Source organism: Numenius arquata, chromosome 6, assembly GCF_964106895.1.
Source record: "Numenius arquata chromosome 6, bNumArq3.hap1.1, whole genome shotgun sequence".
NCBI classification, from domain to species: domain Eukaryota; kingdom Metazoa; phylum Chordata; class Aves; order Charadriiformes; family Scolopacidae; genus Numenius; species Numenius arquata.
Window position 1 is genome coordinate 22667299 of NC_133581.1, and position 13478 is coordinate 22680776.

The 13478-nt window shown below is 38.8% G+C and overlaps 1 protein-coding gene across 2 annotated transcripts in view; it reads right to left on the reverse strand.

The window, feature by feature from the left end:
• GALNT18 (polypeptide N-acetylgalactosaminyltransferase 18) overlaps nt 1-13478 on the reverse strand; it is a 245291-nt gene that overhangs the window by 58044 nt on the left and 173769 nt on the right. The window contains exon 7 of one of the 2 annotated variants that reach the window (XM_074148974.1): nt 826-1011. The exons of the other annotated variant lie outside the window; for it this stretch is intronic. Coding sequence (XP_074005075.1) covers nt 826-1011 — 186 coding nt within the window. The remainder of the gene's footprint in view (nt 1-825; nt 1012-13478) is intronic. 2 annotated transcript variants of the gene reach the window in all.

Below are 13478 nucleotides of genomic sequence, written 5' to 3' on the forward strand. Positions count from 1 at the left end.
GAACTGCACACTGTAAGTCAAACCTCAAATTGAGCTGCAGCCATGGTTTCCAGCCTTTAGGTGGAAACAACCTATTTTATATGGATCCTGAATTTTTTTCCAGAATAGGTACAGTCACCTTTCTAAGAGCCCTTAGAACTCTTACAGTTCATAGATTAAATACCATTGACTACAGAAGAACAACTAAAATCAGATGTCAAACTGAGCTCTCAGGTTAGCCATCCAACACTATCTTTTCAATACAATGGACCAACCATTGCTCATCTATGGAAAAGAAATCTGGACAAGCAGGCCAAAAGGGACTTGCGGCTGGATTCTGCAATGTGTCATGACATCTATCAGCCACTCTTACTCTGATGTGAAATTTATTCAAGAGTGATACACCCACATTTGAACTGACAGATGTTAACACCCTGCCCTTTCGCAGAACTCCCCTCACAAATCTGGTGGAATTGTAGCTCTCTCTGATGGTAAATAAGAGATTCAAATTCAAAATAATATGTGTAATATAGATTTGATGCTTTTTTCCACATTTCTGCAGCTACTAGATTAAAATCTCCATGAAGAGTCATCAGTGAGGATGATGAACTTGACAAGAAATTAATGTTTAAGGAACCTGAAGGCAAAAAATTATTCCAGAATAAGACAAAACTACATATATAATTTAATTTCTATAAACATGTGTGTATAGGCGTACCTTATGCATATATGTAAGATATAAATACATACATACGTGTATACAAATAACAAAATCATAGCAGAAAAATCAAAATTCAGAGTAGGAACTAAAGCCAAAATTTGCAAACGCTGGTCTTTGTGACTCACCTCCTGGGGTATGTTCCACGCCATATAGACATGGCTCTTAAATTCATCCATCCAGACTTCAGCCACCCTTAATGCATTTCGCCGGACATGAGCAGTTAGATCTTCTGTGTATGGCTTATGTGCTCTTTCAATGTGGGCAATTCTGGAGCAAGGCAGAACCTCAACACTTCCTCCACATTGCCACACCTAGAAGGAAAAAAGACATTCTGCTAGTGAGAACTCCCTATACCACTGCTGTCCTTTAGTAAAAACACTGAAATTATTTTATTTCTAGGCTTGTCATTGTTACAAAGCAGAATAACTACTCAAGACTTATTTGACTATACAGAGGGCTTTTTTGTACAGTTGTGAGAGGAGTTATTACCATGAATTACCATGCATTATTACTACTACTTAACCTTACTACAGAATTATTACATTACCAGTAGCCTCTCATCACAATCTTGCTGGATCAATTTAGCTATTCTCAAGATTATTAATAAAATTATTTACAGAGCATCCAAAACAATAGCGTCTGGGTTCAAGTTTTAATGCCTTGCAGGCATTTCTCTAAATTGTGCACAGTCCACCTCAATGCATACATGCACTACTCAGAATCTTGAACTAGCCAGCCTTATTTAAAAGGGAAACTAAGCCAATCAACTTTTTAAGATCACTAAAGTTTCAGGTTCTAGGAAGACTAGGATATAAATGCATCTTGTGCTTTGCTTTAAACATAGCTCAGAAAGGATCACATTTATTTCTTTTGAGGAGTGACAGAGACTAAGACTGCATAGTGAAAATGTTCTATGAACAATTACAACACACACTATTCTTATAAATGATAATACATTTATAATGTGGGTTACTGTACTTGCTCAAGTGTGTTTCATTTTTGTCCACTACTGCAGCTGGGAACGTCCATAATGTTAATCATAAGTATTGCATTCATTTCTGATTTTCTCTCTTTCTGCTTTTAACAAGAGAGAAAACAACTTTGGCAGCCTTAACAGTCAGTGAAGTACTTGAATTATTCTACATAGAAGCTCTTTTACTGTGTATCTTGTACTATGTAAACTTCCTAACAAGATCAAGGCAGCACATTTATAATGGTTGAGTGGGTGCTTTTCAGGTGAAAACCCAGATGTACTCAAACTGTTTGATCCTGCTGAACAAGTACCTCACTGTCCCAGAGGCAGGTGTAGTCACTGAGAAGTGACAGAGTTTGCCTTACGATACTACTAGCAGAGATTCCCGAGGCTTGGTAACTCATACCAAAAGAGCAACAAATGAGAGTGAGGGTGCTCCTTCCCCATACAGCTCATCCAGGAGAGAGTATGTTCTGACCTCCCCCCTAGAGGCCAGGGATGTGGGTTTGGCAGAACATCATGTTCTGGAGCTGATCTCAGACCCCTCAGGTCTGTCTGTCCTATATGCATATGCTCCACTAAGGAGGCACTTTGTTCAGTCATTCATTTTATATATTTAGACATCTGGCTTGAATACAGCATTTAGGCATTTGGCAGCTCCTGAGACCAGAAAATGTGGCATGGATTCAGATGTTTACAAAGCCTTTCCTGAACTGGTGCCTAATTGCATTCAGCATATGCTGGGAGAAGAGATAGAGCCTTGGTTTTCAGAGCTCTCTGGAAGATGAGCAATCCCATGAACCAACTGTACAGTCAAGGAGGGAGCTGAAAAGACTTTAGCATGTCTCCATGTCCAGAACTTGGAAATCCGTAAGATTAAATAAAAATAACCATTACAACATCAGGGCAAAACGGAGATGATCATAAATATTTTAAAATAAATGGGCAATTAATCTGACACAAGAATAAATAATATGGAAACAACATTTGTGTCCTGTCTTTCTAAATATCATATAAAGTGAAAAACACAGTTTAACGATCTAACAAAAATAATAATTTGTCAAACATTTAATTCTAAATGGTTCAGCTACATTTCCTAATAAAGACTAAATGTGAAGTATCATCAGGCTTTGTTCACACAATTCCTGCTTTCAGTCCAAGCCGTTTCTCAGTATGGCATTGACATCCAGCTGTAAATTGTTTCAGTTACTCACTGTACACTGTTTAAATTAGTATCATAAAAGACAAAGAAGATATAGAGATGGTCATAACAGCCTAGGACAAGACAATTCACATAGCACCTGTGCTGCCTACTCTGCCTAGCCTTTGCTCATTTTAACTAAGGATGGCCTTGATCCAAGCCCAGCATGTGAACACCAAATCTTTTGTGGGATTTTCAGAGTTAGGTCTGAATGCCATCTTCACAACAAGCTGAGCCCGGTCTATAATAAGCTAAATTTCCAAGTAAATTTCTAGGATCTCAAAATCTGAAGAGCAGACTCATCTATAATTTTACCACTGATTCAGTAATCAGTAAAATCTAATTTGACTTTATAATGAAGTCATATGTGTTTTCGAAACACATCCTGAGATGACAAAGTCTTTAATATAGTTTGTAAATAACAATTACCCTGAATAAACATCAATTAATCAAATCTGGTGGCCACTCCTTTCTCTCAGACGCTGTCAGTCTCTGTTCTGTTTCCAAAGACTAATTAATTACTCTGCAAGAACCATGGATTCACTTAAAAACTTAATGTTAAGGGGGAGTTGTCAATACAAATGCTGACTGAACAGGCAGGTTGCATTAAACAACTTCAAAACCAAATCCTATTATTTCTAAGCAAAAATCTCCTGCAATCCCTAAAGATGTGATTAGTATGTACCAAAACCAGACTAGAGATATATGGTAGTAGTTTACATATATCAAGATGATTAAAAGTCCTTTATTAATGACTTTTTAAAGAGGAAGACACGAGAAACACGTGATCTGAAGATACAGGAATCATAAGTTACAGAGTGTGCCGAGCCTGCAGTTACAGCGCTAAAGAAGTAGCACTACCCTGAGATGTAGGCTACAAAGCCTTGCAGAACACTCGCAGAGTGAAAGCAGATGCAATACTTTACCAGGGCAGAAAGCCCAATCCTGACTTGGTCATCTGGTCACTTCTAAGACAAGCCACAGTACCTTTCCCTCCTGCAAGAGTTCTTTGCCAGTGGGATTACAGTACAGTGAGAAAACTCTTTTCTCCAAGCATTTGATTACACTTAGGGAGAGGCCAGTTGCAAAGAAAGAAAAGGTAGGTAGGCATTAAAGTGGGATTTTCAAACAGCATGAAACTCTCCTGGAATCTCAAGGGATTCTGAATTCCCAACTCCCCCAAAAGTGCAAAATCTCCAGCCAAGGAATGAAGAGCTTTGCTAGTCATACACTAAATATTAAACACTATACTGAACAGGATATATGAATACTAAACAATATAACATGATTAACTGATTTCTACAGAAAGCGTTAGTTGGGGTTTTTTTCAATCTTCCCTGATTATGTTTGAAATAACAGAATTTCTTGCATCCATCTTGCATCCATTTTTAAATTTTTCCTTCTTAGACCAACTGTCCACTTGAATTTGACCACTCCTAGCTCCTCCCATCTCCTTTGCTAATGGTACCCCAACCATTGTGTTGGAGCCATTGTGGATGGCTGGAGGATTTTTCAAGACATCTATAAAGATGTAAATCTCACATCAGAAGTGCACAGGAGAGACTCATTAATTACTCTGAATCAACACCTTGTGGTTAAAGACAATTTTTAGGTTTTTTAAATTAATATTTTAATACTAAGAAATATATTTTCTTAAAGACTCAACTCAGAGGGAAGTTGCAAAGCCTTTTAGAGTGGTTAGTTCTTCATATAGTAAAACTCCTGTAGACAACAGGTTGTCTTTATAGTTAAGAAACAGGAATAGAAGTGAGGGGTCAGTTCCTCACGCCTAAACATGTTTTCCCTCTGAATTTCACAACCCTTTTTTTGCTGTCACTAGGAATCTTTATTCAGGCTTCATCCATAGTGAATAGCGCCCTTCTAGTTCTCCAGCACTGTTATTTTATGTGATGGCTATAAATAAATACAAGGGCTTAAAATCAGTGAAGCTTTTCCAAATTATCAGCCATGACTTTAGTAGGAACTCTAAAGATAAAAACGTTTCAAAGACTTTTTTTAACCACATGGAGTGGTTTGAAATAAAATGTTATATCTCTAAGCATACTGTCGCTGCAACCACTAATACTTAATGAGAAGCCCATTTGTACAAATTGCAAGGAAGAAACCTGATGAATTTCCTAAACTATGCTTAAAAGGAAATACAGCACCTTTTCCTGTTGCCCATGAAGATGTTTTACTTATGGTACCAAGAGGTGGACACTGCTAGCAATAGTCTCTATTTCCTGCCAAATCCCTATACATACATATACACTTGTCAAAAAACCCCACGTTTCCATCATTGTGATACAATAAATAGCAATTCACATTTCATGCTGTAAAAGCTTCAATTGCAAAACTGTACCAATGGGCCTCAGGCTTTGCCTTAAGGCGAAGACCTTAGAAATTTTTCAAGTGTGGGGGACTGCGTATCTTTGGGAGCACTTAGCATGATTGCTGGAGCCCCAGCAATGCAGAAGGTTTGCTTTTCTTTGGAGGAATTTCTTGAGGTTTTGGTCCTGCTGGTTCACTTTGAACAAACAGTCTTTTAGAAAAAGAACAGACCAACTGGATTTTCCCTTCCAAAGAGCTCTCAGAATCCACTTCAGTGTGTTTTCAACGCTCCTTTCCAAAAGTACCTTAGAAAGGGCTCTTTATTCTTGAATTTCCTGAGGAGGTTCATATATTTGGTATAGCCCCAAGAAGGGCTTAAAGGGCTTCCTCCTCTTGAAAGGGTTCCTTCATCACTAGCAAAAGGTAGTAAAATTCCATTTAAAAATTCAAGGTGTAAAGGGACAGTAGCAGTGCCAAGGCGACTTATACCACTTACAAAGCTGAAAGACTAAAATCAGTGAAGCCTATGACCTAAAGTAAGCAAAGCAAGTGGGAGATGGTAGGAATATTAAACGAATACCATAAATCTATTTGAGAGAAAAAAAAGGGGGTGGGGAGGGCAATCTCCCTTTTAAATCTTAAATAGTTATGACTTCTGTGGAGAACTTGTCCAAGCTCTAAGAAATTCTTACTGTTAATTTACTGAAGGTACATCTACATGTAAGCAATAACTATGGTGTGAATTTATGTTCACCAAGGTTAAAGTAGCCCCACAGAGCAAAGAAAGAACATGTTCTTCCCATTGGAAGAGCCAGGAAAGCAGAGAACACGTAAAAGTGCAGAGAGAACACAGGTGGTGGCACAACAGATCAGCTGCAACTTGCAGTCGGTTAAAGGAGTAAAGGACAGAAAAACTGGGCAGTCCGGTGGGGTGGCACAAGTGAGGCAGCTACAGAAGCAGTACCACACCAAATGGCTTTCTTAAACATTCTGCAAAGGTGTAAGTCCTAATACCGCTGTGCTATCATCCTTCTCTCCTTCCCAACAAAATGATGGCAGTAGTGACAGCATTTGCACAGCCTTCAGCATGCAGCAGAGATGGGTGACTCACACATCCTTAGAAATGTCTAAATCAATCTGGTCATAATTTTTTTTAGAGCAAATTCCATTCATACCTGGAAAATCTGTTTCACTAGACAAAGGGTCTCTAGTTCTCTTTAGTTTTATTTTTATATCCACATCCTTTAGTAAATCCTTTTCAATTGCATTTAAACATATTTGAATTTGCATATTTAATCAAAACAGTTACAATTCTGAGGCTGATCCCTCTCTTGAATATTTAATTTATACTTCATTATAAAATGATATAACACTTCATTAAAAGTGTTTCTTTTTATCTCTTTAATCACTAAGTGTTCTTTTCATGTTGTGGAAGCTTCATCTAATAAAAAAAATAAACCCTACATGATGCTAAGCAGTTTATTAGCATGTACTGCATTCATTAAATTTACACAGAACATGCAGTTTCTCCAAGAACTCATGTGACCTTGTTTGAAACCATCATTTCATTTGGGCTGCAAACAAAACTGTTTAATAATTAAATGATTTCTCAAAAGGCTGAAGTAATTTCTAGCTTCTGTGAAGTCTGCAAATGACAAAATTTGAAGACCTCATTAAAGATGCCCTGAAGATAAAAAAAATAGTGTGAATTAATTATTATGGTGGATACAAACAAATAGTCACCAATATCTTTAAAATATATTTTGGGGGAACAATTTAATGCAGTATTTGTGAATCTTGTTAACCTTTGTCATTACTATTAATCATTTACTGATAACAAATAATGTGCTTGATGCTTTACAGGCAAGTATGAATAAACTAGTTTTATTCTATACCACGAACTAAGTCTGTGATCCTCTCAAGTCTGCATTTTTATTTTGCTATTTTAACAGGTGACGGCAGAAATGACAGGGAGAATGGTCAGATACAAAGATCACTGAGATCAGCATCCATGTTTCCAGTAGCAATCAGTGGAGTTTGGATCGCACCCTGAAAGGTTTTGGATTGTCACGTACATTTGAGTATCTGTCTCTGTAAGCCCAGAAACTATACTCACTGGATCAAACACATTAATCTTTATTTAGGTCATATCTCTACTGAAGTCAGATAATCTTCACTAAATAGTTGCAATAGTGACAGTAAGTACTGATGGATTTAACTAACTTTCCTCAAATTCAGCAAGAAACCATGCACAGCTTTTCTAATTCCACTGGTCTCAAACAGCTTTGTCTCATTTAAGAAGTTTGCCCAAATAGTAGAATTAAACACAGAATTCTGGCCTGAGTCACATAAACTCAGGATTAGAAAAATCAGAATATAGGCAGACAGGAAGAAAAAGAAAATACACTACTTACTGAAGCTATGATTATAGTTTACTCCCTGCTTCTAGATGCTGAATGGGCTGGAAAAGAGAATCATGCAACTGGCATGCAGCCCTGCAGAGTGGAAAATTAGGGTGCCTATAGTCACCCTAATATACTAATATACTCAGAATAGTATGCATACAGAAATCAGGGACTGAACAGAGGTTTTTTTTTTAAATTATTTATATGTTTTACTGAAATCCTGTGAGGTTTTTGAAGACTATTCTACTTCTTATCATCATACAAGCCCGTCATACTTTCAGGTAAACTATCTATTTGTGTGCAAGAATAGCTTTTTTTCATAACGAAGCTGATAATCTTAACGTGAAACTGTAAGCAACCTACAAAAACACATCCCCACAATCTAAAATACTTTTTAAAAGAAAATAAAAGGCTTTAACATAACTAGAGCTGCTCTCAATTTTTAAAATGTAAATTATCCCTTAAATCTTACTTTTGAAGTCATCGTTAATTGCCTCATAGGCCTCATTTTACATTAATTGTGCCTTTATAAAACACTCATTGAAAAAGTAATACGTGAAAAGATTCTTCCCATATTAAATTATCAGTAGTTTCCTTCCTCTTTTAGCTGATTGCTTCATTATGTACTTTTTAAATTGTTTTGTTCTGCAGGGATTAATTTTGCACGTATCTTCATGAGCTGTGAAACTTTTACAATGTATTGTGAAACTATGTATGTTGTGTTGCTGGTTTACAATTGCAGGAACTCCTCTATGCCTTGTGTTACTAGGAGATAACATGCTTCAGGGGTCGCTGAAGGCATACAGCTTCATTCAGTTCTCTTTCAAATGTGCCTATCATCGCTAGGCACAGCAAATAACTGACACATAAATCACTACATTGCCAAGTTTAAGTCATGAATGGGAAGTAAAAGAAATCACTTTTCATCTTAAAAGGCAAAAAAGCAGCAAACTGAATTACCAGATCACCACTGGTTTAGTATTCATGGAGCAACTTAGTGCACTTCCCATCTTTTGTTTTCACCTTTCTCTCCCTTACCACAGCTGTGCTTAGCCTGATCAGTCTTGTTAAACTTGCACTAATCCTAAAGGCTTGATCAGTACCAGAATACCAAGCTAAGAATAGCATAGCATAGCATAAACATAGCATAGCATATTTTCAGTTGGAAGGGAATGATCATCTAGTCCAACTGCCTGACCAATTCAGGGCTCACCAAAGGTTAAACCAGAGTATTAAGGGCATTGTCCAAATGCCTCTTAAAACCTGACAGGCTTGGGGCATCTGCTACCCCTCCAGGAAGCCTGTTCCAGTGTTTGACCATCCTCTCAGTAAAGAAATGCTTCCTAATGTCCAGTCTAAACTTCCTCTGGCACAGTTTTGAACCATTCCCACACGTCCTATCACCGGACAGAAGAGCTCAGCACCTCCCTCTCCACTTCGCGTCCTCAGGAAGCTGTGGAGAGCAATAAGGTCGCCCCTCAGCCTCCTTTTCTCCAAGATAAACTCAAAAGTCCTTAGCTGGTCCTCATAGGACATTCCTTCCAGCCCTTTCACCAGCTTTGTTGCCACCCTCTGGACACATTTGAAGACCTTCCCATCCTTAAATGGTGGGGCCCAGAACTACACACAGTACTCAAGGTGAAGCCGCACCAACGCTGAATACAGAGGGAGAGTCACCCTTTTCACCGGCTGGCCATGCTGTTTGATGCACCCCAGGATGTGGTTTGCCCTCTTGGCTGCCAGGGACACTGCTGGCTCGTACTGAGCCTGCTGTTGACCAGCACGCCCAGATGCCTTTCTGCAAGGCTCCTCTACAGCCACTCCTCTCCCCATTTATACTTGTACCTGGTATTACTCCATCCTAGGTGCAGAATTCAGCATCTGGACTTGTAAAATCCAATCTATCTAGATCCCTCTGCAGGGCATCTTGTCCCTCAAGAGAGCCAACAGTACCTCCCAGTTTGGTATCATCAGCAACCTTGCTAATGGTGCATTCAACTCTTGCATCCAGATCGTTGATAAATATATTGAACAGAACTGGTCCTAGAATTGAACCCTGAGGAACTCCACTGGTGACTGGCTGCCAGCCAGATGTATCCCCATTCACTAGAACCCTTTCAGTTCTGCCCTTCAGCCAGTTCTTCACTCACTGCACCATGAACCTGCTCATCCCACAGTTGGACAACTTGTCCAGAAGGATGCTGTGAGGGACAGCCTTACCGAAATCCAGAAAAACTACATCCACTGTCTTCCCTTCATCTACTAGGCAGGTGACCTTAAACAGGACTTTCCCTTTGTGAACCCATGTTGACCGTGCCTGATGATTGCATTATTCTTTAAATGCCTTTCAATAGTACCTAGTATAACCTTCTCCCTAATTTTTCCAGGAACTGAGGTTAGACTAACAGGTTTGTAGTTCCCTCAGTCTTCCTTTACAGAATAACAGGAATAACATTGGCTAGATTCCAGTCAGCAGGAACCTCCCAGATTCCCAAGATCTTTGGTAGATGATCGAGAGGGGTCCTGCCATAACATTCACTAGATCCTTAAGTACTCTGGGATGAATCCCATTAGGCTCCACGGACTTGGGATCATTCAGCTGATATTACAGCTGGTTCCTTACAATTTCAGTGTCCGCAAATAGAAAGTCACTGTTTCCACACTCGTGATTCTCTCACTCAGGGGACCAGGCAGCCCAAGGTCTATCAGCATTATTAAAGACTGAGGCAAAAAAAGGCACTGAATGCCTCTGTTTTTTCATCATCCCTATTAGTCAGATGACCTTCAAAGAGTCAGATCTTCAAAAAGTATCTTTCCAATGTTATCTTTAGGCCTCCTCTTGCTACTAACATACATTAAAAAAGCCCTTCTTGTTATCTGAAACAACACTGGCCAGTTTCAACTCTAATTGAGCTTTGGCCTTTTGCATCTTCTCCTTGCATATACAAACCAAAGCGCTGTGATCTTCCTGTGAAGCCTGACCTTGCTTCCAGAGATCATACAATTTTTTTTTCCTCTTGAGCTCCAATAAGGAGTTCCCTGTTCAGCCAAGCTGGTCTTCTGCTTGCTTGACTTACGACACAAGGTGCTGTGACAAACATAAAGGTATCTGGCCTTTGCAGCTTTGACCCAAACGTGCTGGATCCATCCTGGTGAATCCATCCCAGTCATCTACTCAGTTCTGTTACACCACAACAATCTCTTGCTCTCCCACTCCGGTCTTCCTCTAATCTTTGTTAGATTACTAAACTAGTCTTGCAGTACTAAAAACTCTCCATGAAAATAAATTCTAGAGACATCTCACCTCAGTATCACATTAAAACAAATATGGAATCTTTACAGGCTAGTCCATGAAGAATTGCAATATCAGAAGCTACAATAGCATTGCTACCATGCTGCGACTCAAAGTGCAGAAAGACTTTAAACATAAGGCTATCTTATAATAATGCACTAATTAGTTTGCATCTCGCCTGAGTGCACTGATTTGTAAGTGCATATTGACTTGAACCGTTTTACTTCTTTCTATACCACTATAAAAAACAATTTCCTCTCATAAAATATCAAGATGTCTATCTTATTGCCCAGTTGGCAACGCGCAACCACACAGGCACAACCAGTGAAAAAATATCTGTGAGAAATCTCCAAGTGCCTCATCCGCCTTACTCGTAGGGAATAGTGATGCCACGTGTTAGCTGATGCTGTATCAATCATTTGCTTTCCTGTGGGAGAAGCTAATAAAATGCTCTCTCCCCAGAAAGAGCAAAAACACAAAAATGATTCACTGGTAATGTTGTCTGTATAATTGCACATGCTGTAGCTGCAGATTACCTGCTGAGGCATTCGTGGGCGAACAGGGCCGGAGGGGGGGGTGAGGGGGAAACAATTATTCCTCTGCAGGTTTGACACAAAACCAGAACAAACTACAGAAAGCCAGTTTCTGTTGATGTCATGACTGACACCCATTTGGAAGCATGACAATTTCCTTATTTTATTCCCAACAGAGTTTTGGGGTTTTTTGTTTGTTTGTTTTTTATTTTTTTATTTTCTGCTGGAATTATGACTCTATAAATAGAGAACTTTAGTCTGTGTCATCTTGGGATTCAGGTTGTTAACACAGTGAGGGACTTTGCAAAACAAAATTAGCAATAATTCTGGTCACACTGAGAAGCCACTACTGGTTACACAGGGTGCTAGGCAAGTACTTGCGCCATGCTTACACTGCCAAGGAATTATTTTTATCTTGATGAAAGTGTGGGCTATGAAAAGCATTGGCTACATCTTGTAAGAAATAACATTTGGTCAATCTTTACAATTTTTTCTTGCAGAGTTCAGTCTAGAAATGATCTTCTGAATTCATAAAATGGATAAAAATAAAAGAGACATCTCTTCATTTAAAGCTTTAATGTAAAATTAAAAAGAAATCACTATCTTAAAAAACAGTATTTAAATGTTATCTAAAAGTAGCAACAAGAATATTCTTTTTCTTGTACTTCTCAGCCCTTCCTTTTGCACATCATCAACCTAATACTGTTGAACAGCACCTGTGATCATACACTAAGGATTTTTTCTGTACAGCAAATCATTCCCTACTGGGAAGAGCTCTGGCCTACTTATTGAAATCAAGTTAAAAACATGGCTTTAAGACCACAGCAAGTGATGATAGCTGTAATTGCAAGAATGGGGGACATCTAGATTCATTTTCCTGAAGGGAATTCAGGGAAGATCTAGTTTTCTCAGCGGAGTGCCATGAAAGGGGATTCGGCAGCAAGGACAAAAAGAGATGCTATGCACACATGACACATCCCACTGCTCCCTCTCCATGCAAAGTCCCACAACACAGCAGCTTGCTGAGAAATCCTCTCACTTTCATTGTGCCCCCCCCAGTCATTTCTACCTCTTGGCACATCAGCCTCTCAATTTTCCTAACACAACACTTTGTGAGGCAGAATGGTAAATCACAAACTGATTACATTAAAATTAACCCTACAGTTTAAAAAAAAAGTTACAATACAAAGGTATACTTCTGAATTGGAGGTGTTCTGACATAGTGGGTATGGGGCAGCCATTCAGACAACTATGCTGGGAGAGCCAAAGTACTGGCGTGCTGTGAGTCAGAACAAGAGGGTGGCAAGGAGAAGAAGGATTCCTCTAGTTCTCCACCAACAGAAAAAGCATCAGCTTCATGTAAGTTCTATAAACAAACTGCGAGACTAACAGGAAATGAAGCACATATATTTATTATAATGTTATTTTATTGCAAATACAACTAATTTCACTATGGCAATATACTGTATAAAAGTAGTGTGCCATACTCAGTCTGAACTATAAATGTAATTTTCCTCCTGGGTCAGCTGATGTGAAGTCTTAATATACCATTTAGTGGGAGAAAGATCCATTCCTTTTCCCTTGAAGAGCTATTACCTTCTAACAAAGTCTCCTCTTACCCATTTAACAAGGCCATTATATCCCTGTGAACGCAAATTCAACTGCAAAAAAAAAGTCTTTGTGACATATTTAATTACCCTAAGTTAAAGCCTGGGCTTCCGTTCCCTTGACTCTGATGATGACTTAGTCCATGACCTAAGGCAAATCACCGACTATTTGTTCAGGCATCCCTAGAAGTGGTACAAACAACTTTGTGGTAACAGATATTTGGAAGCTTTATCAAACACTTAGGCTCCTTTAAAAGACAAAATAATTGCTACAGGCTTGCTCTTGATAGAAAATCTTCTGCTGACTTCAGTAGGAATTGGAATGGGCCTTTAAGAAGCCTAATGAAAATTAGAGTTGAACCATCTAACGCAGGATCTAATTGATTGCATCTAATTGATTGCAATGGATTTGTAGTACTCTCTAACTACAAGTACT